Here is a 27955-nt window from a genome sequence, read left to right as displayed (position 1 = left end):
GGGAACGTAGCGTCGCAGACGGGGCGGAGGCGGGGCCGGGGCGGGGCGAGGGCGGGGTCTGCGCCGGCGCCGGGTCCGGCGGGCGCTCTGCCAGCTGCGTAAACAATGCCGGATCGCCGCGGCGAAGCAGGTGAGCGGGCTGGAACGCGCGCGCGGGTCGCGGCCCGGTCGCCCGTGGCTCGTAGGGCACGGGGTGGAGCCGCAACCCGCGAGCCGGGCCCTGCCCTCCGCACGCCCTTCGCGGCGGCCGGTCGCGGCCCCTTGGCGGGTTCCGGGGCTGCGGCCCCAGCGGCCGGGGACGGGAGGGCGCCGGGACAGCGGCGGGGCCGGCCCGGAACTGGGGAGTGGAAGGAGCGCGGGGAGGGGCCCCAGGCCTCGGGCCTTCAGCAGGGCCCGGTCCACCCGGCCGCCGGAGCCCCCGCCGGGGTGGGCGCGGTGCGAGCTGTTAAAGGGCCGGGGCATTTAAAGGAGCAGTGCACGTGGGTCTCGAAGGCGTGCGGACGCGGCATTGTGTTCCTCCCTCCTGGCTGGCACCTAATGGGCGCCCAGTCCTGCCGGCCTATGGCACCCGGCCCGGGCACTGCTTGGCGGGGGCAGGAGGGGAGGCGGAGGTCTTCCCGCGTACGTGAGGATCAGGTCCGGGCTAGGAGACCCCAGTTTCGTTATCAGCGGTATTTGGCCGTTTTATCAGGCATTTACAGCTGCGAGGAGACTCGCAGAATCTACCTTTTGAAGCTGAAGAAACCCGAAACAGAAGCTAGTTCGCATCCCAAATTTTATCAATGAAGAAACAGCCCACAGAGCTAAAATGACTTTGTTCAAGGTCACGCAGGTCGGATATATGAGAGCCAAGCTTAGAACCCGTTGTCCTGGACTCTAGTTCTGTTGTCCAACCCTGGGACTAGACCTCAGCCCTTGGGCAGTTGGATGAAATGCCCCAGTCTGTGAATTAATGAGTATTCCCTTTTTACGGTACGAACTGTGGATTGGTGTAGTACCTGCATCCTCATTTACAGACGGAGAACCTGAGAGGCATCCATCCCATCCAGAACAGTTGCAGAGCCAACTTGACCCAAAACTGACAGCTTGGGTTGCCAGCCTGTCCTGAGAGTAACTGATCGGTACAGACCCCGGCTTCCGGTATGGATGCCCCTGACTTCTACATAGACCCCATTCTGTAGACACCTGAGTCTCCAAGGACTTCAGCCAAGACCTTTGGCAGTAGTTAAAAGGCTTCGTATAAGGTGCTTCTGGTGTGTGAGCCTCAGGTTCCCCTCTGTGTGAGTGTGGCTGTGTGGGACAAGGAAATGTGTTAGCAGCGGTGTTTTCTGAGCCCGGCTGGTGAAAGGGCTTCAGGTCCTGTCTACAACTCAGAGCTGCAGCTTCAGCCACCCATCAGGCAGGCCATCCAGGTTTGTACCCTGGGTGTGCGAGGGAGCATTCAGGGCAGTGGCTGGAGGTGGGGGGCTTGGTGGAATGTTGCTGTGGAGTGGGATGGATGTTGTGTCAGGTTTTTCGGAAAAATTCTGTATCGTTTGGTGTTGAAGTATCCGTGCACCAAGTCTAGAGTCTGACATGTGCATGCATGGGAGGTGTATGCCCTGAGCCTGTCTATTTGAGGAAGAGAAGGACAAAGAAGAGCATGGCCAGGGGCTGCCGCTCAGATGTGCCGGGGGGCCCGTCGCCCCTCCCCCCCAGCTCCTCTGTGGCTACTCACAGCCCCGCTGCACCCCCGGGCTTTGCCAAATGAGAGGCTCCCACCTACCTTGGCCTCTCTCTAAGTCACTGATGGTAATAATGACAATGACATAACTTAGGTTTGTCATATACAATAAAAAGCCATTTTGTACAGTAGTTGTCACAGTGGTCTTAAGAGCATCAATCACACTGAAGCAGTTCTTATTTTTACCCTTTTACAGAAGGGGATACTGAGGTTCAGGGAGACAAGTGGCTTCTCCTGTTGTGTGGCTTCCATGGCTGTGAGCACCAGGATTTGAACCCAGCTGGCTGTGTCTTCTTCATCTTTTGAGTTTTTGCACAGGAGGCTTCCCTCACTCATGCCCTACCCATGTCACTGCACTACCGCCCGGGACATTGCTATGTGGTCTCCATTAGCAACTACCTGGCAAAGCAAAAAACAAAAAAACAAAAAAAATTTTTTATAAAGAAACCAAAGCAGTGTGTGTGTAGGTCACATTATGTTTTATTGAAGACATGTTTGGCTGTTTTTCAGCTGTTGATTTGACTTTTAGACACTGTTTAGTTGGGGACTGGCAGGACAACAAATGTTTCTGCCAGTATTTCCACCTGTTCCTGGACTGCAGCAGCTGGGGGTGGGGCTGGGGGTGGAATACAAGGGCTCTGAGGCTGGCACACCCTCCACACTGCCCCTGGCCAGGGCCTGAGAGGTTCTCTGCACCTTGAGCTGGCCGGATCTGACATGGGCTTCAAGCCCTGTGTAATCATTGTTGGCTTCTTGACCTGGAGGTGGTGAGGCTGCTGTGTTATTACAGTCTGGGGAAAAGTCATTTCAAATTGATCCTCAGGGAGGACCAGGTGTGAGGGAGGGAGATCTTTTCTGTCCAGTTCCTTCGTTGCCTGGGAGAATGGGTTGCTGATTTGTCTTTGCCAAAATACAGTCTTCTGGAGCAGTGGGAGGAAAAATTAAACGGTGCTCACTTTCTGCTGTACCGTATCTGCTGAGACGTATCCTGACCTCGTCTGTGTTTTGTAGGCTACCTGCGTGACTATGGTCCTGGGCCACTGAGTATGTGACCCTCACAAGTACTTTCAGCAGCAGGGAAGAGCTCCTTGTTGATAATTTGGAGACCTGAGCTGTAACTGTGGCTCCTGGTCATGGGCCCTTAACCTTTTGTCCTTTTGTCCCTCTGGGCTTCAGTTTCTCTAAATGGGAAATGGGGTGCTGACCAGATGGCCTTTAAGGTCCTTGCCAGCTCTGACATCAGTCTACGGACTTGCCCTTTTGTTTGACAAAATGTTCACATTGCCAGCGTGCCCTGGACTGGGGCTAAAGTGGAAACACCCGGGGCCTGGATGAGGCGTGACCTTGGTGCTCAACTCGTGTGTCTGGTGGTTTAGCAGATCGTAGCTTTCCAAGAGGGCCATCAATAGGCTTCTGTTATCCCTTCTCACTGAGTCCCTGCCTTTATTTCATCTTCATTATAACTACCGTTTATTGAGCTCTGTGCCAGACACTTTACACATTATCTCTAGTTTTTACAGTAATCTTGCAAAGTGTGCCTATCCTGCTTTTTACAGAAGAGGACAGGGGCCATGTGAAGTGGCCCGAGTGTGCGGGCCACTTGTCCCAGTGTGTGGTTCACATCAGTCAGCTAGCTGATTTGAACTCTGTCTGTTTCTAAGGCTCAGCTTTTGCCCACTGGCTTACTGCTTCTCATTAAAACAAACAAACAAAACGCCACAATTTTTTCTGGGCCCTGCTCAACGGTGGCTACCTTCACAGCTTCCCTCAGCCGCTTCCAAACTGCCCCTTTTCAGGCTCTTTCAGGAAATGAGAGAAAATGTTTCCTGGGAACTTCTGAGTAGAAAAGGGCAGACAGAGGTAAATCTAGAGCCTGGATCAAGGTTTCAGGAGGCCCCATAGGGTCGCCTGGGGCCTGTGACTTGGGAGGGCGGAGTGGAACTTCAGGGCTTCCCTGTGGGACTCAGGCCCTGGCTCCGGCCGAGGCCACCTCCCTGTGCTGGGGAGAACCATCTGGCAAGTGATATGCATCAGAGTTTGGGCAGGGTGGATGGACAGATGGATGAAGGCCAGCCAGGGCCAGTACATGGTCGGGGGAGACAGGCAGGCAAGCTGTGGGAATTTCCAAGGGAATTTCCTCAGCTCAGGAAATTCTTCCCTAGTATGAGGGAAGGCTGGGAACACCCCAGGGGTCATGGGAGCTCTGTGAAGTAGCCGTGTGACCATAGAAAGAGGCCCATTTAAAACCAATGCCACCCTCTTTGAGGGAGCACTGAAAAATAAAATGAACAAATGTGACAAAACAGAAACAGACCAACAGAATAAGCTAGTGGTTACTAGTGGGGAGAAGGAAACGGGGAGGGGAAGATAGGGGAAGGGGATTAAGGGGTGCAAACAACTATGTATAAAATAAATGATACAAGAATGTAATGTACAGCACAGGGAATATAGCCAGTATTTTACAATAATGTTATATGGAATATCTATAAAACTATCAAGTCACTATGTTGTACACCTGAAACTACTGTGATATTGGAAGTCAACTATCCTTCAATGATGAAAGAAAGTGAGGGGCACTGTTCAGTTAGGCCTGCGGAAACAAGAAAACAAGTACCCGGATCCAAGCCTTTCTCTGCTGACCACCTGTTTGTCTTAAGTGCAGTGACTCCCAATTTTCTTTTGGAGCCGAAATTTCCATCTTTTTGCATGAGGCACTAGTGTTTACTGCGGCATTTAAAGATCGATTTCCTACTTAGGTCCCCTGGCCTTAAATTTTAAGGTCAAAACCTTTGCATTTCTCTGAAATGAAAATCAGGTTGAGGAAATTGGGTCACCAGGGTTTCTATAATAATTGCAGGAACTGCTGACACAAGCAAGGTTGGGGGAATTCTCTGGGTCAGACTCCCTTGGTTTGGCTCATTCAGCATTTAGATCCCATTCAGCTGATTAATGGGAATGAGCAGTGGCTTCTTTGGATGTTTGATTTTACATCCTAACCCAAGGAGCTTTCAGCCACAGTGCTTTGTTCTGGGAAGGGTTTCCAGAATGCAGTCTTAGGCACCTGTTCCTCCCATTAGCTTCTCTGCATTTTCCCGCTGCTCCGTCAGAGAGAACGGAGAGCCGAGAGCCGGTTGCTATGTGCTTGATAGGATTTGACATCAGCAGTAGGAGAGTCACCCAGTCCCACCGGCACCTGCCTGTGAGTCAGCCTCCCGGCAGGAGTTCTTGGCGTCACTAGTGCTCTGATGTGGAGAAACATCTAGCAAGAAGGTTGTTTATCTGCATACATTTGAGTGGTGATTTTTCCCTCCAAGGATTGCAGAGTATCATCAGTCTTCAATTCCAACTTAGAAGCAAAAGGAGTACATCCCAGCTGCTCTGTTCTCCTTCAGGAACCAGGTAATAAGAGGGGTTAGGAGAAGGTGTAAAAGCGGCTTCCTGAGTCCATCTGTGCCCCCCAGTCCAGGGAGAGAGGATGTGGGAGAAGGCGGGATGGAAGAAAATCTGTCTAAATGTTGATACTTGTTATTTCCCTTTAAAAAAATAATAGCTTTACAAAAAACGCCAGGCACAATCCATGTTTATTATAGAAGCTTTGAGAAATGCAGAAAAATATAAAGTATCACCCACAATCTCACTATCCAAAGATAACCACCTTTAATGTTTTGTAGTATTTCTTGCCAATCCTTCATATACATGCATTTTCTAAGACAATTCAGATGATTATGTACGTCAAGTTTTATATCTATTAAATTTAACATCTTGTTTTTTTATGTTAGTAAATATATATATATTTTTTAGTAAATATTCTTTGAAGTGAGATTTTTAGTAGTCATATGTTAGATCTCATCAAATGGATATATTATCATACAGAGTCAGGCATCTTGGTCATTTTCACTTTTTTAAAAAAAATTATAAATGACTGCAACAACCATGTTTTTATGTAAATCTTTTATTATTTCTTAGGACAAATTCCAAGAAGTAGCATTTCAGGATCAAAAGGTATGATGAATGTTTTTAAAGCCCTCGATTTTTACTGCCTTCAGAAACGCTGGTCCACTTTGTACCAGCGACGCTTGAGCCCCAGTTTTACCATACCCTCCTTCGAGGTGGGCATTGCTTGGGGACTTTTTCAGCCAGACCACTCTCTTCTCCCCCTGTGGCTCTCCTAGTCTGAAAAGCTCCTGCTCATCTGCCTCCCCAGTGGCTCCCTGACCTGGCACAGGGTATTCAGGAGAAAGGACTGTTCGTTCTTTCACGCCCCCATTCAGCGAGCAAGTTGTACAGAGCAGTAGGTATGCCAAGGTAGGTGAGCGAGGTGCCCTGCCCTTGAGACAGGGAGGTGAACTGTAACTGGACACTTCCAGTACCAAGTTTGGGCCCTGGCTGGGGCATCTGATTACTCGGCAGCAGCTCCAGGGAAGGTCTAACACCAGCCTAAGAATTGCCCAGGGACCATCTCAAAATGCAGATCCCTGGACCTTTGGCCAGGATGGAACTTAGGATCTACATTTTATTATTTTATTTATTTATTTATTTTTGCGGTACGCGGACCTCTTACTGTTGTGGCTTCTCCCGTTGTGGAGCACAGGCTCCAGATGTGCAGGCTCAGCAGCCATGGCTTACGGGCCCAGCCGCTCCACGGCAAGTGGGATCTTCCCGGACCAGGGCACGAACCCGTGTCCCCTGCATCGGCAGGCGGACTCTCAACCACTGCGCCACCAGGGAAGCCCCAGGATCTGCATTTTAAATAAGCACCCTAGCGTAGTGTTTAAGAGCCCAGAACCTGACTACCTAGGTCCAAGGATGACTTCGAACCTATCACTTTTTAAATCTTGTTTCCTCATCTGTGAAATGGAGAAGGGTAGCAGTACCTCGTACCTGACTGTTGTGTGCAGTGCACAGTGGGTGCTCAGCAGCTGTTCTATCACCACCCCTCAGGTGGCCTGGACCACTTTGAGAAACAGCATCTCAAGCATCTCACAGCTTTCTGAAAGTCCTAAGCCATGCCCTCAGGTGCTAGGAGCTCCGAGAGGCACCTCCACCTGTGCTCGTGACCACCAGGCCCAGAGGGCTGCGATTAGAGCCGCAGCCAAGTCCAGCTCTTCCCTGCTTTAGCCCCTCTGTGCCCTGGTTTTCTGGGAGTCCTGGGCCGAGCGCAAGGAGGGAAGGAATCTGCTCAGGGAGCATTTGTTTTCTCGTGAGGAGGCCATGAATTACATGTGGTGGACGGAAAAACATGTTTTGTAGTTTTCTGACTTCCTGCCTCTGCGCAGTGCAATGCCGCATGGAAGGGATACAGTCCTTTTTTCAGCTCACTCTCCCTGGGCGCGTCCTTCACAGACTTTGGGAGGCAGAAGTGCTTTCCTGGGATTCGGTGACTGGCTGAAGAAATGGAAACTGGAAGGACTTTACTTGATCCGGGTCCCGTGCTTTTCTGTCCCCACCCGCCCCGTAGCCCCCTTTCTCCTTCCAAGAAGCATCTTCACTCCTTGTTTGTCCATTTCCCTACTAGGGGAAGAGGCAGCCAGGATGCTGCAGCTGTTGTGGTTCTGAAGGATGAGCTTGCCCTCTGCCCTGGGAGTGCAGCCCTGCCGGTTAGATGCAGGGACTCCTGATCTGCTCCTCCAGTCATGGTAGAGACAAATCACAGGCCCTCCAGAGGCGTGGGAAGAATAGAAGGAGTGAGATCGTAACTAAATCACTAATTCACACCCCAAACAAATCTGACGTGCTACAGAATAAAGTATGGAAAGAGCCACTACACTGCTCCAGTTGGAATGTCCTGGTTTAGCTTGAAGAAATGCAGCCAGCTCTGTGTGCAGGTACCCCTTTTTGAGTAAGGATGGACTCAACGTTGCCAGAGTGGGCAGCAAGGGGATCTCCTGGGTCCAGGCAGGTGTCTGTTTGGGATTTATCTGGCGGGGCCCAGCCTTGCAGAGGAGGAGCACTTTGAAGTTTTCCCTCCTGGGTCTCCATTAAGTAGTTTCCTTCGTTACCGTTACTGTAGATGAAGGAAGCTAGGAACTTCCCAAGGTCTTACAGCTTGTGGGGCTGCAAAGCCGTGTCCCCTCAAATTGGGCTCTGAGGTAGACTCTGCTGGCCCCAGGTCTGGGCGCTGAGAAGCAGATCCGCCTCCTGGGCCCTAGGCCGCACTAGTCCTGGGGGCTCCCGGGAAGAGGCAGGAGGGCTCAGCTGGCCCTCTGTTCCCACAGAGCGCACTCTGGTCACATCCCTCTTCAGCGCCAAAACCCTGGCTGGCCCCCTCTGCCAGCTTCAGCTCCCCCTGCCCGGTCAGGCCTCCACGCCCCTCCCTGGGATGGTCCCACCTCCCACCGCTGCCTCCCTGGTCCCCACCTTAGTCGTAACTGCAGTAGCACAGCGTCCTCGTCACCCCTCCTGGCAGCTGCTGTACTTTCCTTCCTACTGACGTCACTGCTGCTATCACTCCTGTACCTGTCTTATCTCTGCTGAACCCTGGGGAGCTTAGCTTGTTCATTCTGAAATCCCTGTGAGAGCCACGGGGGAGCCTTTTGTGAGGGCCCGAGTCCGTGAGGTGAGCAGAGTCAGGCTCTGCTGTGGGCCTGTAGATGGAGTTGAAGTCCAGCTGGGAGTAATCCAGGCCACGGCCTGGGGCACTGTCTTCAAAAACAGCAGCAGCCTCGGACCCTGCCAACATGAACAGGCCTGGCTGACTCAGTAGAAGGAACCGGCCTGCTCCACTTGAAAATCATAAATTCTTGGGGGCAACTGACGTGGAGATGAACTTTGAGCTGAGAGCAGACCTGACTGTGCCAAGTGGCGTGAGGCTGCCCCAGGGTCCCAGGAAGCAGGTGACGGGGGAGCTGGCCCTGCCGCTAGCCCAGCTGACCTGCCCAGGATGTTGGTAGGGCTCCGGGCTGCCCTGGCTTCCCGGTGGTGCTGCTCTCTCCACACCAGTGCGGCATGGGGGACAGGCTCCTTCCTGTGTGGTCCCTTCAGCCTTGTTTTTTCCTGTGGGTCCCACGCTCAGCTGTACTTCCCCAGCACGCGCGCGCACACACACACACACACACACACACACACATGCTCGCCTCTCGTGGTCTCAGCTCACCGCTCCCGTGGCCTCCACTTCTAAACTCATGACTCTCATCTCCACCTCAGGCCCCGACACTCAGCTGCCTCCCAGGCATCTTCCCCCTTTTAACCCATTTACATTCATCAGATTCCTGGATCAAATTCAGTGTTTCCTCTGAAACCTTGTCCTCCCGCCTCCCCCATCCTCCTCCCTGTCTGGCCCTAGTCCTGGACTCTGTCCCGCACATCTGGTCCTGTCTGTCTACCTCCTACCCTTTCTGGGTTCCCTCTCCTTACTCCCATCCATTCTTGCCACCTTAGGCCCTCTTCACTCCCCACAACTGTCTCCAGGGAGGTCACCTTTCCTTCTTTTTACTCCTTTTTCAGTCAGTGGCCAGACTGATATTTCTAACCAGAGATCTGATCTGTCACCCCTGTCCTCGGGGGATGAAGCACACCTCCTGAACTCGGCACCAGAGACCCTTCACACCTCCACAGCATCACCACCCCAACCCCGGCAGTGCTGGGCTCAGGCTGGAACATTCTTCATGCCCTCTGCCATTCCCCCCCACCTGGGAAAATCTGTCTCCATCAGATGATGTTATCTTCTCCAGAAAACACTCCTGATCTCTGAGTTTTAGTCCCTTCTTTGTGCTTCTGTACCTCTTGGTGAACACCTGGATTATATCATTTGTCACATTGGATGGTTGGTTTTTAATTTTTTACGACAAAACTGTCGTTGGCACACGATAGGCGCTGAACAGATGTTTGTTGATGGAATGAGTGAGTGTGCTGGCAGTTTGGAGTGGCTCTGACATTTCTAGTTGGGAGTTTTGCCCCCTGTGGCCTGGATCTCCTCTAGCCAGTCCCTCTCAAGGTTGCTGCAGCCTCTGTAGTGGCTCCTGGGGACTGTTGCTTTATAGCAGTCCTTTGACAAGCGCGTCTTGGGTGGTCATTGCGGGCAGGACCCGTGTGCAGGTCTTAAAGCCACCTCTCACCCTCCGCTGCCTTTGCCTCGCAGGAGAGTGGAACGAGGTCCCCTGTGCTCCTTTTCCAGGCACTTGCGGAGGTAGGGTCATGCTCACGTTCATGGCCTCTGACAGCGACGAAGAAGTGTGTGACGAGCGGACGTCCCTGATGTCAGCCGAGAGCCCCATGCCGCGCTCCTGCCAGGAAGGCAGGCAGGGCCTGGAGAACGGAGAGGGTGCCACCCAGTGGGTAGGTTCCCACCAGCAGTCCAAGGCCTCCGGACAGGTCCCTGGGGTCCTAATGGATAGAAACCAGGCAATCCCTGATGTGGGAGGGAGGGGAAAGTAAAGGTGAGAATTGGCCAAAAGGGCCGGTGGTCCACCATGGTGGATCCTAGGTCTGTGAAGGCTTGATAGTAGACTCTGCACAGACACAGCCTATTACAGATCGACTCCGCAATGGGCTGAGTGATTCTCTCCATCCTGGCCCTGCCCCTTAGGTTTACCTTCCTAGTGCAGGTTCCTATTTCCACAGGAACCTGAGAGTGAGTTTGGATGCCAGAACAGGCAGCGCAGAGACGAAAGGACGGTAGGAGGAAACTGCTAGAGGGAACCTTTTTGGTAGATGGCCAGACATGGTCACCAAGAGGTTACCTGATTCATGTTTGACTTTTGAGCTGGGGATGTGTCTCAGTTGAAGGCTTCTATCACAAAAATACCATAGACTGGGTGGCTTATAAACAACAGAAATTTATTTCTCACTGTTCTGGGGCCTGGGAAGTCAAGATCAAGGTGCCGGCAGATCTGATGTCTGGTGAGGGCCCACTTCCTGGTTCATAGCCAGCTGTCTTCTCTCTGTGTCCTCACCTGGCAAAAGTGGTGAGGGAGCTCTCTAGGGCCCCTTTTATAAGGCACGAACCCCATTCGTGAGGGCTCCCCCCTCGTGACCTAATCATCTCCCAAAGGCCGTACCTTCTAACACCATGACATTGGGAGTTAGGCTTCAGCATGTGAATTTGGGGGACACAGACATTCAGCCCATAGCAGGAGGGGTGGGCTGCACTGTGATTTTACCTCTGCAGCCTGCAGGGCAGGAGATGGTAACAGTATGAAGTGGAGGATATACTTGGGAGAGTCATCTGGCCAAGCCACCTCCCTCCTCATCAGAATAAAACAACATCTGAATTTGCCTAAATTCCATTCTTCGTTTTGCCCATTATAGTAATTTTTTCTTCCAGCCAGCCTTATTTCCCTTTGCTGAAACTTGAGCTCACTTCTCCTATCCTCCTCTGGGCTCTGAGAGAGATCTCACCAGCTCAAGACCACTGTACAGCTACTCCTTAGCCCGTTTCTTGCTAGTGGCTTTGTCTTTTATCTCCTGGAGTTTCTGTGCATTTCAGCTATTTCAGTTCCTGTTCATTAACAGTGTTCCTTTCTTTCTCAGATGAATATATAGATGGAATTCTCTCTGCAAAGAACTGATACCAAAGAACAGCCACTTTTGACTTTTGTTTCATTTGGCTTTGTCTTGGCTGTTCATGTAATTAACAAAGCAGCTAATGATCCTGAATTGCCACAATTCCAAAACAAATTCTTGCAGATCAGTGTGTGCCAGCACCTGGCAGGTGTCCTGTCCTCCTTCGGCTGCCTCCTCATTTATATGTAACCCAGATCCTCCCAGATGCTTGATGCCCAGTAGCCTCTTTGCTTCAGAGCTGCAAATCTTGCATGCTTGCTTTGGGGGGCGGGGTGGGGTGCAAAAAGTTCAAAGTAATTTCTTCCTCTGCAAATTCCCAGTGTCTTATTCACAATCAGAGACAGTCCCCACGTCCCCATGTATGCTGACCATTCTAGTTTGTGATTTTTCAACCAACAGTGTTTAATTTCTGCCCTCCTCCTATCACCTGGCCTGCCAAATTAGTGTGGCCATGTGAACAGAACTGAGTGGCATCCTGAGTCCCTATACTGAGGGAGGGGACGGATCTTTAGACATGCTCCAGACCCATTCTGCAGACCGTCCTCTTCCACAGCAAAGGGGCCTCCCTTCCTGCATCTGTGGTGGTCAGCGCCAACTTAAATCTCTCGTTGTCCTTGTAAATTTTTCAAATGTCCTGCAATTCTACCACTCCCACATCTAAACTACAGCCCATAGACTGGTTCTTACATCTGGAAAGCAACATTCAAACTTCTCGTTTCCGGTTCCAAAACACCCATGCGCTATGTCACTAAGGCCTCTGGGGGGGCATTCTGTGGCCCTCACAGCGTGGTTTCCCACAGAGAGGCCAGGAGAGCGAGGAGGACCATGAGGAGGACCCTGACCGCCACGTCTGCAGCGGGGTCCCTGGGCGGCCACCAGGCCTGGAGGAGGAGCTGACCCTCAAATACGGGGCAAAGCACGTGATCATGCTATTTGTGCCTGTCACGCTGTGCATGATCGTGGTGGTGGCCACCATCAAGTCCGTGCGCTTCTACACAGAGAAGAATGGACAGCTGTGAGTTGGGGGCTTGGCGGGGAGGGGGAGGGGGAGCTGGGGGAGGGGAGTGCAGCCTGTGTTGGCCCCATGCCGGCAGTGAAGAGCAGGGCTGAGGAGCTGCCTGAGTCCACACCCTGGTCCGTCCACTGCCTCCTGGCTGTGTGACCTGCCTGGGCACATTCCTAACCTTTCTTGGCCTCAGTTTCCTCGTCTGTATGATGGGTTTGATAACAAGGTTACCAGGAGAATTGAGTGAGTTAATCCACCTAAAGGGCTTAGAAGAGCACCTGCCATCCACCAGGCAGCGCGGCACCCTGGGTCTCACTGCAGGAGGCAAGCTCTCCGTCCCTGGTGTGGCTGTACCACCCATCACTGCGTGACCACGAGCAAGTTGCTTTCTCTCTGGGCCTCTCATTCATATCCCCATGAATGTAAACCAAGGAGGACCAGATGATTTCTTAGCTCACTTCCAGCCTTGCACGGGAGATTTTGTTTATTTTAATAAAGAAAACGCAGGCAGAAGCAGCGGCCTGGGAAAATGGGAGGGCTCTCTCTGCTCCCTCCCCCAGCCTCCCTGTGGTAATTGCTGCTAAGTACCTTCTCTAAACATCTTTTTCTTTTTTTCTTTTTTAGGGAGTTTTTGTTAAATTTTATTTATGGTTTTTTTAATGAAAAGAGTAGAGAAGGAAGCCCTTGCCCTCAGGAAGCTTGTAGTCTGTTGGGGACTTAGAGCAGATAAGGTGAAAAGTGTTAAGAGACCTTGAGAACTTCGCAGGCCGTTTGTTTCCCTACGTCCAGAGCGAGGGATCAATGAATTGCCTTCTGAGTTTATTAGCTGCCTGTGCAGCTACGGGGTTACGCTGGGTGTGGGTAGGGGGAACAGCGGGGGCGGAGGCGTCCTAGGCTGGATGGGGCTGATAAGGAAGTGGATGTAGGGAACTGCTGGGTCTCCCTGGACCAGAGCTGGGGATTGGGGTCAGCAGGGAGAAGCACTTCCAAGGGAGGGTTGAGTTGGTGTGGGGGCCAGGGGAGGCCTTGGTGAGGCCAGCCAGGCCCTTCCGTGCGGCTGCATCGGCTCAGTCATAGGCCAAAGTCAGGAGCCAGGAGACGGGAAGGCAGGGCGGCTCATGGGGATGGCGGGCAGTGCTTGCCAGGGCAGCCAGAGCACGGTGCTGCGGGGCAGGGGTGCCCAGGGCACCTGCACCCCAGGTCCAGGCTCCCTCGGGGTGAGGCGTGCAAGCAGGCAGGGCCCAGAGACCTAGCCCTTGCCCCTCCCTCAGCATCTACACACCTTTCACCGAGGACACGTCTTCGGTGGGCCAGCGCTTCCTCAACTCCGTGCTCAACACCCTCATCATGATCAGCGTCATCGTCATCATGACCATCTTCCTGGTCGTGCTCTACAAGTACCGCTGCTACAAGGTGAGCGCCAGTCCGCCTGCCCCCCTCCTGCCTGCCATGCCTCAGTGCCTCTTTGGCAGCAACCCTGGCTCTTTTTTTTTTTTTTTTTTTAACAGAGTTCATTTTTTTTTCTGTAAAATAGACCCTGGTTTTTGGTGCAGGCGTACCTCGTTTTATCGGGCTTCACAGACACTGCGTTTTTTACAAATTGGAGGTTTGTGGCAACCCTGCGTTGAGCAAGTCTGTTGTTGGCATTTTGGCCACAGCATTATTTTTTGATTAATGCTGTTTAAAAATTTTTTTTAGACGTCGTGCTATTGCACACTTAATAGACTACAGTACAGTATAAACGTTAACTTTTACGTGCAGTGGGAGACCAAAAAACTTGTGACTCACTTTCTTGCGTACTCTCTTGATTGTGGTCCGGAACCCAACCCGAACCTCGCTGAGGTTTGCCTGTACTCCTTCCCACCCCACCTCTGCCTGCCCCATGGATTACCTAATACTCCTGTCCTTTGAACTTACACATAATCCCACTTACCTGAGTTCCTCTTTGCAGTGTTCATAGGGTTACTTCTCACGTTCAGAAGTTAATTTTATTTTGCTTCTCCTTCCGAAGAAGTGAGATGTTCTATTTTAGGCTCCTTTCGCCCGATACTTCCCTTCCAAGTTTATTTTTATTTTCCCATTTCCCTTGAGGCTGGAGATGTACAGCTGCTCTGCCGAGGTCTTCCAACGCTGGGAGACGTTCGGGTGGGCCCCCTGCCCTGCGGGGCAGTCCCAGGGAGGAACAGGGGAGTTGAGTCCCACGTGGCCCAAATCATCCATAGAGATCTGTAAGCTTTTAGGCACAGGTTTCACGCTTTTCTCCCAAGAAAGGCTTTGAAACCGTGAAGACTGAACGGAAGTTGAACTAGACATTACCTGATTTAAAACCGTTCACACGCAGGCGTGCGCGGCACTTGATATTAGGCTGCCGCCATCTGTGGAGCAGGTAGAGACAGATGGCGAGGCTCAGTCTAGAGGGACGAGCCCCGTCCCAGCGGCGGTGACCGTGGGGGTGAGCGGTGGCGGGGGGAGTGTCCGAGGGCTGGAGCTTCTCAATAAATAGCTACCTGTATAAACAAGGCAGAGTTCGTACCTGAGGCAGGGACGGCCGTGGATGGCAGGAAGCAGGGTAGAGGGCTTTGTGTTTGGAGCAGACGATACAGCACGCGTAAGGACAAGCTAGAAGCATGGCCAGTGAAAAGCCGGCACTGCCCTGGTCAGCAGGTGTCACGCGACCACTCCCAGGGACTGTTGAGAGGCAGCTCGACCCTCCGTTCAGTAAGATTTACTCCATGACGTGGGCAGGAGATGAGGGTGGACTGGGCAGGCCCAGGTGAGATGAGGAGGGTCAGCACATTCCAGAGGCGGCCCCTTCCCCTCCGGGTGATGGGCACAGCATGGCAGACAGACCAGGTGGCTGCTGAGGTCCCCAGCGGCCTGAGCTGGTGACTGATGGTTCTGTCCTCCAGGGAGGCTGGTAGCGGTGGCCACCATGCCGCTGACGGCTGGCTAGAGGACTGGTTTAGGATCAGCCCCACCCTCGCCCTTGACCCTCCCTTATTTGGCCAGGGGAGGAGGAACGTGTCTTTCTGAAGACCTGTCTATAGGCCCTCAGGTGGGCAGTGACTCCCCGGGCTGACTCTTCTAAACAGGCTACCTCAAGAGTCTTCCCTGACCACTCTGTCTAATGCAGTAGCACCCCAGTGGGTCTCCTGTCACTTTATCCAGCCAAGTGTTTTTCATAGCCCTATCACTTCATGCTAACACGTGTCTGTGTGTTTGTTTTCTCACTGCCCTCACACTGGGTTGCAGCCAGTGGGGGCAGAGACCTTGCCAGCTTTATGTCCAGAGCGTGGAATGTGCCTGGCGTGTCCAGAACGAGTAGAGTGCTAGGTGTTCAGACCTGAAGGAGCTCCAGCTCCTTCGTATGCTTGCTGGGTTACCTGGAGAGAACTCCTTGAATTTCTGTGCCCTCCTCCTTATCTGTAAAATGGCCACCTTCCAACATAGTCAGGGAGGAGCCTAAGGAAAAAGGGTTTCCAGGCCTGGGCGTCAGTCCCCAGGACCGGGGCCTGCGATCATGCTGCCTGTTTCCATCTAGTTCATCCACGGCTGGCTGATCATGTCCTCCCTGATGCTGCTGTTCCTCTTCACCTACATCTACCTTGGGTGAGTGGCAGCCGGTGGGCAACAGAGTCCTTCAAGACCTCTCCCCTGTGGTCCGAGTGGGTCTGAAGGGCCTGGGAGGGAAGGGGGCCCCTTGGTCTCCGCACCTTCCCCATGTTGCTGCTCCAGGAGCCCGGCCTCCTCGACACGGAGTGGAGCTGCGAGTTGGGCCACACGTCTCCTTCTGGTTCCTGATTTAAAACATATAATGCAGAGCCATCACAGAGGGGGTTCTCTGTGAACCCCAGCGGTGGGGGGTGGTTCGGGGGCAGAAACCCCTCAAAATTTACATTCTGATCTTCGGGCTGGGCCTGGGTACCTCCCAGTTTATGGGGAAAGGGATCTCTCTTGCCCTGGATTTGGGACATCAGCCTGACCCAGGGGCCCAAAGAGACTGGAGGGACAGGAGAGAACACTTTTCCAAGGACCTTTTCCACAGGCAGAGGGTCTTCCAGGTCGTGCCGGCTCACGTTTATGGGAACCAGGCCAAGGATGAGACGCTGGGGTACTCCCCACCGTTTCATAAATTTTTTAAGTGGTTACATGTAGGGCTCATGGAAACAGGGAAGGAGATGTCAGCAAATGAAGCCAGAGGTTGGAAGAACCCAGGCTGGGACTTAATGATGGAAGGGTGTTGAACTGTGTCAGGGTCTAACACCTCCACTGAGTTTCCCAGCTCACGGGCTTGACTGTGGTCCCGCAGGGAAGTGCTCAAGACCTACAATGTGGCCATGGACTACCCCACCCTGTTCCTGACCGTCTGGAACTTCGGGGCGGTGGGCATGGTGTGCATCCACTGGAAGGGCCCCTTGGTGCTGCAGCAGGCCTATCTCATCATGATCAGCGCGCTCATGGCCTTGGTGTTCATCAAGTACCTCCCAGAGTGGTCTGCGTGGGTCATCCTGGGCGCCATCTCTGTGTATGGTAGGTGGGCCATGAGTTGCAGGGGTGGGCCATGGAGTGACGTCCAGGGCTGAGTCCTCACTGCTGGACAAGGGTGCTGGGTGTTGAGGAGTCCCCCCTCCCCCCACCCCCGCCCCGGGAGGCCTGGATGGTCCCCCTTCTAGAAAGTTCACCATTGTAAAAAAAAAAAAAAGGGGGTCCTGTGGAATCATGACTGTTGACATGGTTACTAATGACAGCAGATGTTTACTGAGCACTCATACCGTTAAGCACTTTGCACTCTGGAAGTCATTTGTTCCTCAGAACAACCCTGAGACTGGGCACAGTACCGATAAATAACAAGCACCCAAAATGTCAGCCGCTCTTCAGTTAGTATAGTCGTCCCTCGGTATCCTCGGGGGATTGGTACCAGAACCCCCTCAGATACCAAAATCTGAGGATGCTCAAGTCCCTTATATAAAATGATGTAGTATTTGCATATAACCTACGCATATCTCCTTGCATACTTTAAATCATCTCTAGGTTACTTATAATGCATAATACAACATAAACAATATGTAAATAGCTGCCGATGTGCAGCAAATACAAGTTTTGATTTTTGGAACTTTCTGGGATTTTTTTCTGAATATATTTGATCCACAGCTGGTTGAATCCATGGATACGGAACCCAGAGATATGGAGAGCCGGCTGTATTAGTGTGATAACCATCACCAGTACTGCTTCTTACGTTGTTAGGATGAGGAATTTGGGGCTCAGAGAAGTGGGGTTTCAAGCCCATCCTCTGGTCTCTGAGGCACACAGTAGTTCCCTGTTTGCAGCTAGCCAGTTTAGACACTGCTCAGACCCCACTGTGGGCTCCAGCCAGTGCAGGCTCTAGGGATAGTGGCTGAAACCCGGGGGTGGGATTGCTGGAGCAGCAGGGTGTGGTCTGAGAGCCTCGGCCTGGGGCTCTGGGACGCACTTGCTCCGACGCCTGGTGTTCAGAGGGCTGGTTTCTCTATGGGGGCCGCTTGGGAATAAACATGTTTCTTAACATGCCAAGGGCGTCTTTGCTTTCCCAGATCTCGTGGCTGTGCTGTGCCCCAAAGGGCCGCTGAGAATGCTGGTAGAAACTGCCCAGGAGAGAAACGAGCCCATATTTCCTGCCCTGATATATTCATGTGAGTATATGATACATACATGGCTTTCGGAGGTGATGAGGAGATAGGTAACCGTTTTCCTGACGAAAGGAGACGAGGCAGCCTCGGTGACCCCAGGAGGGCTCCACCTTCCGAGACGAAGGTGGGCTGTGTCTTGCTCTTAGACAGGAAGAAACTTGGAAAGTCCGAGCAGGAAGAGGGCACCAGGGGATGTGGTCCTGCCCCGCAGCTTCCTCCCACCTAGCTCCAGTGGCACGTGGTGGCTACAGGCCACGTTCCCATGAGCCCAAGGCCACCGACTCAGCCCTCCAGGCCCCTGATAAGGGACTTTGGAGAGGGACTCTTTAGGGTGGGGGTCTGGGGGGGGAGGGTGCGCCTACCTTTCCCTGGGCTGCCTCAACAGGTTCGTGGCTGGTTGAAGTGAAGTCTCTGAAGGGAAAGCCCTTGGGGTTGCTGCTGGCCTCGGGGCCAGTGCACTCGGGGATTTGTACTTATAAAGGTATCAACAGACATGCATCAAATTCATACTTTGTGGTGGGTGCTGTGCTGGGCATTGGGGTTGCCATGGAAACAAGATCCACAAGGTCCCAGGCCTCAGGGAGCTCACTGCACTGTGGTTTTCATTCCCTCCACTCTGTTATTCACGTAGAGAGCCTGAATTTCTGGGGCTCAGTTTTCTGCAGGGCTCACTGGGAAACAGTCTATGAATGGCTAGAGGTGGCACTCTATACAAATGAAGAACCGAGCTCACCGTGGAGAGCCGTTGGCCTGGCCCCAGGCTGAGAAAGCACATTCCAGGCACAGCCTAACAAATGAGGAGAGACTGTGTATGGAAAGACTGAGCCGTGTCAGACTTCGGCTCACCATCGCTGTGCTCTGATGGAGCTTACATTCTAGGAGGGGAGGCAGACAGGGACTCAACAGGCAAACATAAGTCAGGAGGTGAGAGCTCCATAGAAAGATAAAGTGGGGTGGGGGAGGGGGGAGCGTGAAGGACTCCAGGGTAGTGAGGGGTGCTGTTTTACAGCAGGTGGTCAGGGAGGCCCTGTGTCACAGGTGACATTTGACCAGACACCTGCCTTAGGAATATCTGGTGGCAGAACTCCAGGCAGAAGGAACAGCGGCAGGTGCAAAGGCCCTGAGATAGGCATGAGCCTGGTGTGCTCGGAGTGCCCCGGGGCCAGGCAGAGGGAGCCAGCGGGGAGCGGGGGAGGTCAGATCCTGTTAGGCCATGGTGGGGACGTGGCTTGTACTGCTGAGTGAGATGTGATGCCACTGGAAGATTGTGGACTGACCTGACTACGTTTTAACAGGACCACGAAGGTTGTATCAGGGACAAGAGTGGAAGCAGGAGCCAGGTTTGGAGGCAGAATAATAATCCGGGAGAGAGATGTTGGCGTCTGGCCCCAGGGCAGCAGTAGAGGCGTTGAGATGTGCTTGGACTCTGCAGACATTTTGGAGGCAGAATTGGCGAGATTCTCTGATGGTTGGGGTGCAGGTTGTAAGAAAGAGAGTCAAGGTTACTGTCAGTTTTTTGGGCCTGAGCAGCAAAAAGGATGGAGTTGCTGCTTACTGAGGAGGAGAAGGCTGGTGGGCGGGTCGGAGGGCAGTTGTTGAGAGCGTTCAGGGCATGTTGAGTTTGAGATGCTCACTGGACATTCAGATGGAGAGTTGGAGAGATGGGATAAGAGTTCAGGAGAGAGTTCCTAGGCCAGAGAGAGAGAACACGTTAGTACCACAGGATCCAGCAGCCCTGCTTCTGGACATAGACCCAAGAGGATTGAAAGCAGGATCTTGAACAGATTTTTGTGCACCCGTGCTCATCGCAGCACTATTCACAATATCCAAGAGATGCAAGCAACTCAGGTGTCTGTGGATGGATGAACAGGTAAACAAAATGTGGTCTATACATAGAATGGATTATTATCCAGCCTGAAAAAGGAAGGAGATTCTGACACATGCTCCAACATGGATGAACCTTGAGGACATTATGCTAAGTGAAATAATCCAGTCACAGAAAGATAAATACTGTATATGAGTCCCCTTATACGAGGTATCTCAGGTAGTCAAAATCATAGAAACAGAAAGTGGAATGGTGCTTGCCAGGGGCTGGGGGATGGGGAGTGGCTACAACGTTTCAGTTCTGCAAGACAAGAAAAGTTCTGGAGATCTCTTTCACAGCAGTGTGAGTGTACTTAACACTATTAAACTGTACCCTTAAAGATGGTCAAGATGACATATTTCATGTTACGTGTTTTCTTCCCACAATAAAACAAAAACATAATTAGTTCACCAAACTTGTTCACTAACAACATGATCATTGTTTTTGCGAGGAGGCCAAAAAAGACAGGAAGAAGCATCGTCTGCCCACAGCTGGTCAGTGAACCTGGACCCCCAGCGGCCCCCTAACAGTGGGGCATAAGCAAATACCCACAGGAACTGAGGGTCCTGTGCAGGCTTTCTGGGGACACAGACTGGCCCGCCTGCCTCCCAGGCCCTGGGGGCAGCCGCAGGTAGTACTGCCTGAGGCCTGACCCTTTTCTCCCTCCCCAGCCGCCATGGTGTGGACAGTGGGCATGGCCAAGTTGGACCCCTCCTCTCAGGGAGCCCTTCAGCTCCCCTACGACCCAGAGATGGGTGAGTATCAGGGGGCTGACAGCCTCTCCTCATCGGGGGCGGCTTTTCACCACATCCAGCTCAGCCTGGCCTGGCCTCTGTGGGAGGCACGAGGACCGGAGGGGCAGGCGGGAAGACCAGCCACCCCCCTGCACACGCACGCCCTGGGGATCGAGTGCGGTGGGTCCGCGCTCCTCTGCCTCGGCCCCGTCCCTCTCCCTTCCCTTCCCTTGTGTGTGGACTGGAGAATCTTCTTTGGGTCGGGCTGGGCTGGGCGTGGTGGGGTAGGGGGATGGTGAGGGCGGGGGAGCCCTGAGCTCAGAGAACCGTCTGATGGGCTGTCGTCTCTCTCCCTTGCTCCCTGCCCACACGACGCCGGACACCCAGAAGAGGACTCCTGTGACAGTTTGGGGGAGCCCTCGTACCCTGAAGTCTTTGCGCCCCCCCTGCCTGGCTACCCGGGGGAGGAGCTGGAGGAGGAGGAGGAAAGTAAGGTGTCCCGATGGTGTGCGTGGGCCCGGGTGGGGCTCCCTGAGGTCAGGGGAGGAGGGCGCGAGGGGAGGAGCCCCTTCCACATCAGAGATGGCCTCGCAAAGTCGGGGAGAGCCTGCAAAGGTGCAGCCTTGTCGGCAGGCCACGGGGACTTCTACGCCCAGGCTGTACCTCGTGTGTGACAGACGTTGGTTGAGTACCAGCTGCCTGCCCGCTCTGCGCTGGGGGGCGGTCGTACGGACGCGGCTCTGGGGGACGCAGCCACACAGGCGTGGGCACTGACCGCCCTCCCCGGAGCTGGGAGGACCCTGAAGGAGAACACGGGGTGATGGGGAGCACTGACGGAGCTCTTGACCTGTTTCAAGGGGTGAGAGGAAGTCGCCTGAGGAAGTAACTTCTGAGCTGAGCTCCAGAGGCTGAGCCACTGGAACTCGGAGAGGGGGACGCACAGCGGGGGTGCGTTTCCAGCTGAGGGGACCTTGGGAGCAGAGACCCTGAGGCAGACGGCACGGTGAGTTAGAGCAAGTGAAGGCAGGACGCTGAGACCCGAGTGCAGAGATGGGGCAGGGAGGCAGGCAGGGACTTGAGGGGATTCTGGTCTGTGTCCCGTGAGCGGTGGGAGCCGTGGGGGGTGGGGGAGGGTTTTGAGCTGCGTGGGAGGAGGGACATGAGGCAGACAGGCAGGCTGGTGGCCGGCAGAGTGTGCACCTGCGTGGCCTGAGGACATCCCAGTGCAGCCATGGGGGACGCAGGCATGGACTCTGGGCTCAGAGGGCCGGCTGGGCTGGGCAGGTCAGCACCAACAGCACGGCTCCGTGATGGGACTGACAGTGGAGCTGGGCTGGAGACTCCCCCAGGCAGAGCCCCGGGTGTCTGGGGGCCGAAGGAAGGCCGTCCCGAAGACGCACCCGAAGACGTTCTAACATACGGCTGTGTTCCCAAGGGGCTTAAGATAGCCATTCCATCAGCACACATTTATGGACCACCTACTATGTGCCAGGCGGCACATGGGAACAGGGAGGTGCTGCAGGATTAAAACAGCCTCTGCCCTTGAGAAGTTCCCCGTTGGAGCAGCCCAGGCGGGGGGAGGTTAGGTATAAAGTACTCAGGGCAGACCGCCGAGGTGGGCCTGGAAGGACAAGTTGGCAGTCACCGGGCAGACAGGCTGCCAGGCTGCAGCCCAGGCCTGGCACTGAGCCCCTGGAGTCAGCACGGATCCCACCGGGGCACAGTCCACAAGGCCACCCTCCCTTCACACGCCAGCCACAAGTCCTGGGGGTCTCCAGGCCACCCACACTTCTGACCGACTGGCTACAGATGTGGGGGTTCCCACAACCCCCCCAGGTTGGAAAATTTGCTAGAACAACTCACAGAACTCAGGAAAGTACTAAACTTACAATTACAGTTTTAGTATAAAGGATACAAATCAGGACCAGCCAAATGAAGAGCCACATTGCTCGTGGGACTGGACTTCATCTCCAGGCTCCCTCTTCTCCCCAGAGGTTGGTCTTACCCAGAGTCCCAACCCCCTTATAACCACGTGGTCTTTCTGGTGACCAGCGCCATCCTGATCCTCTCATTTGCATAAGTGATCCAAGGGGCTCCTGAATAACAAAGACACTTCTGTTACTGGGGGAATTCCAAGGATTTGGTCTCCCTCCTGGAACCAGGGACAAAGGCCAGTTAGGTTCTTCGTTACACAGCAGCATTGGCAAAGGCTCAGATGAGGGAGGAGGAGGCCTTCCGGGAGCTCGAACTTCATCCTGCAGGCTGTGGGGAACCGCTAGTGGTTTGTTGCAGGGAATTGAAGTGAGCAGAGCTGCATCCCAGACAGATCCCGGGCAGCAGCAAGGACCACAGACCCCTGGGGGACCAGGTGAGGGAAGAGCCATGAGGGCCCAGCTCAGGCAGCAGGCTGAGAGGAGGTGGTGCCACCACGTACCTGGGGCGCACTGGCAGGACTTGGCTGGGCAAGGGATGGGCAGGGAGGCGTGGACGGTGACGGGGGAAAGTGGGAGGCTCTGCAGGACATCAGATGGAGATGCCACGGACACATGAAGGGGAGCGATGTTCAGGAAGGTCGGGGCTGGAGACCCGAGTTGGAGTCACCAGGATATACATGTTGTCAGAACTGTGGGTCCCCAGAAGGTCCCCAAGGAAGGTGTAGGGTCAGAATGGAGAGCGAGAGGGACAGCGTGGGCGACGTTGATGGGATGAAGGGAAGGGCGCCTTGTGGAGGACCCCGGGGGGGAGCCAGCCAGGGGACAGGGTGCTGAGACAGACAGGTAGCATGGGGGTGTCCACGGGGGCCGGGCGGTGGGCTGGCCAGAGCAGGTTGGCTGGGGTATGTGGGACCTGCCGCCACAGATCTCTGAAGTGCCTGGGAGGTGAGCGCAGTTCCTTTGAGAAAGAACTGGTTGAAAAAGAAGAGAGAAGGGAGGGGAGAGGGCCGGCAGAGCAGGGAAGCAGGCGTGGGGGTAGCGGCGAGAGAGGTCACCTCTGGAAGGTGACAAACCTGGAGTGTTTGCCCTGTGCCGAGGCAGGAGCCAGAGTGAGGAAGCTGAAGTCAGAGAAGAGGGGCCGTGGAGGAAGGGACAGACCAAGGTGAGGTGCCCCTTGCTTGGAGCCCAGAAGGGAGGCGAGGGGGGCGGACGGGGCAGAGAATGTTTCTGTGATGCAGACCTCCTCAAGTCAAGTCTGTTTCTTCAACATTTTTATTGTCTGTGATGAATAAAATTATCCTATAAGCAAGCGTACAGGGCAGTTGTACGAAAGGAAACAAATGAAAGCATTCTAGAAGCTCTTGTTTCCTTATCAGTAATGGATACACTAGTTACAAATTATGTTTACTTATTTTATTAACTGAAGTTTAGTTGATTTACAATGTACATTTACCTATGTTTAAGGGACATGAGTCTCCAGAGAACCTCAGGTATTGTACATGTTCTTGAAAGTAGTGAAATTAAATTTCCTAAAAAGCATTTATAATTCAAACTGAGCGCTCAGTTGGGTAGCCTCCCATCAGCCCCGGACAATACATTTTATTTGCTCTTGTCTTAACCAAGTGCCAAGCAACAGTTCTACTCGAGTTATCAGAAATGCTGGCTTTGCACAGCCCAGAATGCAAGTCACTCAGACTCCGGGTTCCCCTGTTTTCCCACTGGCTGCTGTTTTTCCAAGGCAGCCAGTCCTTGTCCCAGAGTCCAGGTGGGGTGAGCTGGGCAGTGACACTACCCTATCTGCCCTCTGCGTTCCTCAGGACTCTGGCCCCTGGGCTGGGCAGAGAACCTGGGCTGTTTGGCTAGGGTCAGCCTTCTCTGCCGCTTCGTCCTGGGACTTCCGAGACCTATGGGTTCCCTCTGTCTCCGCCACACAGGGGGCGTGAAGCTCGGCCTCGGAGACTTCATCTTCTACAGCGTGCTGGTGGGCAAGGCGGCAGCCACGGGCAGTGGAGACTGGAACACCACGCTGGCCTGCTTTGTGGCCATCCTCATCGTGAGTGGGCTGGGGGATGCTCCCCGCCCAGCCCTGGGCAGTGGGGCCCCTGAGGGTCTGGTGGGGGGCCCAGGAACCCAGGGGAATTTTCAGGTGCCGTTATCCCTTGGAGGGGCTGGGCAGGGTTGCCAAGAAGATCCTCAAGATGAGACCGAGGTTTACAGGAGGTTCTGGGCATCAGCAGATGCAGGCACAGCACAGGGGTGGAGTGAGCAGGGGCTCTGACATTTTACTGAGCTTGTGCGCCGGGCGCCAAGGTCTTGGCTAGCTCTGTGCACTTGTCTCACGGCACCTGCGAGGCAGGGGTGGTGACCTGAGATTTACAGAAGACAGAACAGGTTGAGGGCCTGGCCCGTGGGCACAAAGCTGTGAGGGCCAAGCTGTGATTTGAACTCGAGTCTCTGAAGGAAGCCAGGGCTGGGTGTTTTCCCTCCATGCCACCCAGGCACCATGGGGTTCTGAATCCCCATGGGATCTCCTGGGACTTGAGACGGGGGCCCATCACTTTGAACCCCAGCAGTGAAATTTGGAGACCTGTATGTCACTTAACATGGCCAGATAGACATGGTGGGGAAGCGTCTTATGGCGATCGGAGAGGTGGAGGCTCTGAACGGTGCATACTCGGTGTTCTGCCTGGTGAACCCCGGGTGGCACGTGGCACGTTAGGGCCAAGGCTCCAGTTCTTCGGACGTTCTGTATTCGCCCAGCGTGTGTCAGGGATGGGGTAGTGCACTCCCAGGCTCCTCCACTTCCAGATTGTCTGCCCTGAATTCCTGCTCTCCCCAGCGATAGGGCAGGCACTCCGGTTCCCTGTCCCCACCCTGGACCACTGCCTGCATTGGCTGGGCTGGGAACAGGATAGGCAGCCACTGTGCCTGCTTCCCGGGGTGGGTCACATGGCATCTTGGTTCCCTTGGTGTCAGCTGCTGAGAACATTGCTGGCTTTCAGTCCAGCCCGTCCAGTTCTTGTATAAATATACGTCCCCTTGGGGAAAGCTTCCCACCATCAGGTCACACATCCCTACAGCAGCCAGCCAGGGGAGGTAGTCTGGTAGTGGCAGCCCCGTTCTAGGGGTCAGGAGGCCTGCTTTCTGGTTCACCCATCCATGTGCAGGGCGCTGCTACGGGGTGAGAACTCCTGCCCTCAGGCACCTCACGGAGCTGTTGAGGGGACCAGGGAAGATGACGGGGTGTCCAGGGCTCCTGAACCCAGGGACTGTACCGTCACTGGCTGCTCTCCGTCCCCCGTCCACACCCGTGGTCACCACCAACCCCCTCGCCTTTGTGTCCTGCAGGGTTTGTGTCTGACCCTCCTGCTGCTCGCCGTGTTCAAGAAAGCGTTGCCCGCCCTCCCCATCTCCATCACGTTCGGGCTAATCTTCTACTTCTCCACGGACAACCTGGTGCGGCCTTTCATGGACACCCTGGCCTCCCATCAGCTCTACATCTGAGGGGAAGCCTGGGCACCATGGCCTGGAAGCTGGAAGAAATGGTAACTGGATGCAGTTGTACAGTTTTACACTCTAGTGCCATATATTTTTAAGACTTTTCTTTCCTTAAAAAAAAAAAAGAGAATAAAAAAGTGTTGTGTTTACTTTGTGAAGAGGAAGGACCAGCTTTTTGGTGCTGGTTGTTTTGTCACCAGGCCGCGGCTCACCCCTTCGTGAGCACTTGCTTCACCGACAGGAGATGCGGGAAATCGGTCCAGAGGAGCTGAGGAAGGTTCTGAGACGCGGGAGGGGCTTGGGGAAGGCCCCTGCTCTCGCCCCACAGCCTGGGGTCCTCTGAGGGCCCAGCTGGAGGACGGGGCGTGTATATTCGGGGCCGGGAGGTCACGCCTGGGACGGCACGTAGCACCTGGTCACTCTGGCCGGAGAGGAAAAGCCAATTTTCTCTGCAAGGAATGTTCCCAACGCTTTGTCTATGATATGCTGTCATCATTTTATTACCTTTAGAGTCCTTGTTACAGCAGTTACTGCTGGGAAGTGACTTAATATCAATAAATAGACGAATCCTGTTGCATTGTTGGGGTTTGGTCTGTTCATCAGTGTGGGCCCCTCTCCCGGCGTCCTGGGATAACGTGCTCTGGGCACGAAAGGGAAGAGATTTGCCTAGTGAGGAGAGAGGCTTAACCGCCCCCCTCTCTGCGATCGTTTCTTTAACTAGGTTTCCTAAGCAGAGGCGCTCACAGACTCCCGAGGCCCACTGTCTGACAGCTGGGCGGGTGCCCGGCTGGCTGTCTTCAGAAACACTGCAAGGCTGTCACCAAAACACAGAGCAAGAGAGCAGGGCTGGTCCCCAACAGAAGCAGCCGAGCGGGGACCAGGTGGGAGCCCAGGGACCCGCTCTCCTTTCCTTCTATGGCCATGTCTCTGGGCACTGCGGGGGGTGGGAGGTAGGCAGATGGGTTTTTCCTTTGATTCTCTACATGTTTCACGGGCTGCAAAGAGAACCTCAGCCTCCAGACCGGAACTTGGGCCCCTTGAGGCCTTGCAGAGCAGGCCGCTGGGCATGCGGGGAGCGTGGCTGTCAGACACCCGAGCAACACAGGAGCCGTGGAGCCGGCTGGGTATCACAGGGAGATGAAAGAATCGTGTACTTTGGTGTTTGACTTAGCTTCCTTTTCCCTAGGCTGTTTGTAGAAGAGCCAAGGGAGGCAGGCGTGGAAGCCGGGAGGCCAGCGTGCTTGGCCTGGGGGTGGCAGTTCAATCCGGACAGCTGTCACTGGCTTGTGACTGACTCGCAGGTGACATCCAGGGTGGCGGCATCACAGCCTCGAAAACCGAAGGTAGGGAGAATTTTAAGACGATGAGAGCTAGGCCGTGATAGTAAAAGCTCCCTGGAGATTAAAGGGGAAGAAAAACTGGGAAAAACTCATTCAGTTTGGCAAGTAGGGCAACGTTTATCTTTGAAAGAGGGGTCTCAGGGTGGGGCTTCCAAAGAGGAGATCTGACAAGTGTTTTGACTTGTTAGGCTTAAAAAGCCTTTGTCAAAGGCCTGACCAGGGTGCTGGGGATAGAGCCTCATTTAGAGGTAAAAGCAGAAGGTCGAGATGGACAGTGAGGGGAGGAGAGGTGAACGGTGCCCTGATTAGGTGTTAAGATTAATATGAAGACTGGGAAGGAACAAATGTGAGAAGGCAAAAGGGCAAGAGCCACTGGTGAGAAAACAAAGATGCTTGAGGAGACTCTGCATGCGGAAGCGTGGTCCCTGAGTCGCTGGGGGACTGGGGAACCCAGCACCCAAGTGGAGGACAGGAAAAAAGAGAATGAACAAAGGTAATTCAGGCATGCTAAGAAGAACAGAGAAGTGGTATGCAAACACCTCTGTCCCCCGCCGTGTAACCAATCAATTAATCTTAGTATTTTTTCCATATTCACCCCAGATTTGTTTGTACAAATAAAACCTTACAGTTCTGCAGTGCTATTTGTATTCTGCCCCAAATGTATTTACTCCCTTCCACTGTCCTGAAGT

At 53.9% G+C, this 27955-nt stretch overlaps 1 protein-coding gene across 8 annotated transcripts; it reads left to right on the top strand.

Moving 5' to 3' along the window:
* The first annotated feature begins 48 nt into the window (after positions 1–48).
* PSEN2 (presenilin 2) lies at positions 49–26498 on the top strand. 8 transcript variants are annotated; one of them, XM_060091347.1, is made up of 14 exons: positions 54–130; positions 1017–1140; positions 5038–5122; positions 5690–5725; positions 9837–9997; positions 12025–12239; positions 13502–13643; positions 15772–15839; positions 16540–16760; positions 17801–17899; positions 20432–20515; positions 20882–20983; positions 24363–24481; positions 25777–26498. In XM_060091347.1, the coding sequence occupies exons 5-14, from the start codon at positions 9857–9859 to the stop codon at positions 25930–25932; spliced, it is 1347 nt and encodes a 448-aa protein (XP_059947330.1). In that variant the 5' UTR covers positions 54–130; positions 1017–1140; positions 5038–5122; positions 5690–5725; positions 9837–9856; the 3' UTR covers positions 25933–26498. The 8 variants fall into 8 exon arrangements, 7 of the variants coding, with proteins under 7 accessions (XP_059947327.1, XP_059947326.1, XP_059947330.1 ...); XM_060091349.1 differs by lacking the exon at positions 54–130 and adding an exon at positions 5896–6028 and having other exon boundaries at positions 996–1140; XM_060091348.1 differs by lacking the exon at positions 1017–1140 and having other exon boundaries at positions 61–130.
* The last annotated feature ends 1457 nt before the right edge of the window (positions 26499–27955 follow it).

This window comes from Mesoplodon densirostris, chromosome 2 (genome assembly GCF_025265405.1).
Source record: "Mesoplodon densirostris isolate mMesDen1 chromosome 2, mMesDen1 primary haplotype, whole genome shotgun sequence".
NCBI lineage: Eukaryota > Metazoa > Chordata > Mammalia > Artiodactyla > Ziphiidae > Mesoplodon > Mesoplodon densirostris.
This window is presented reverse-complemented; position numbering and strand designations above follow the sequence as displayed.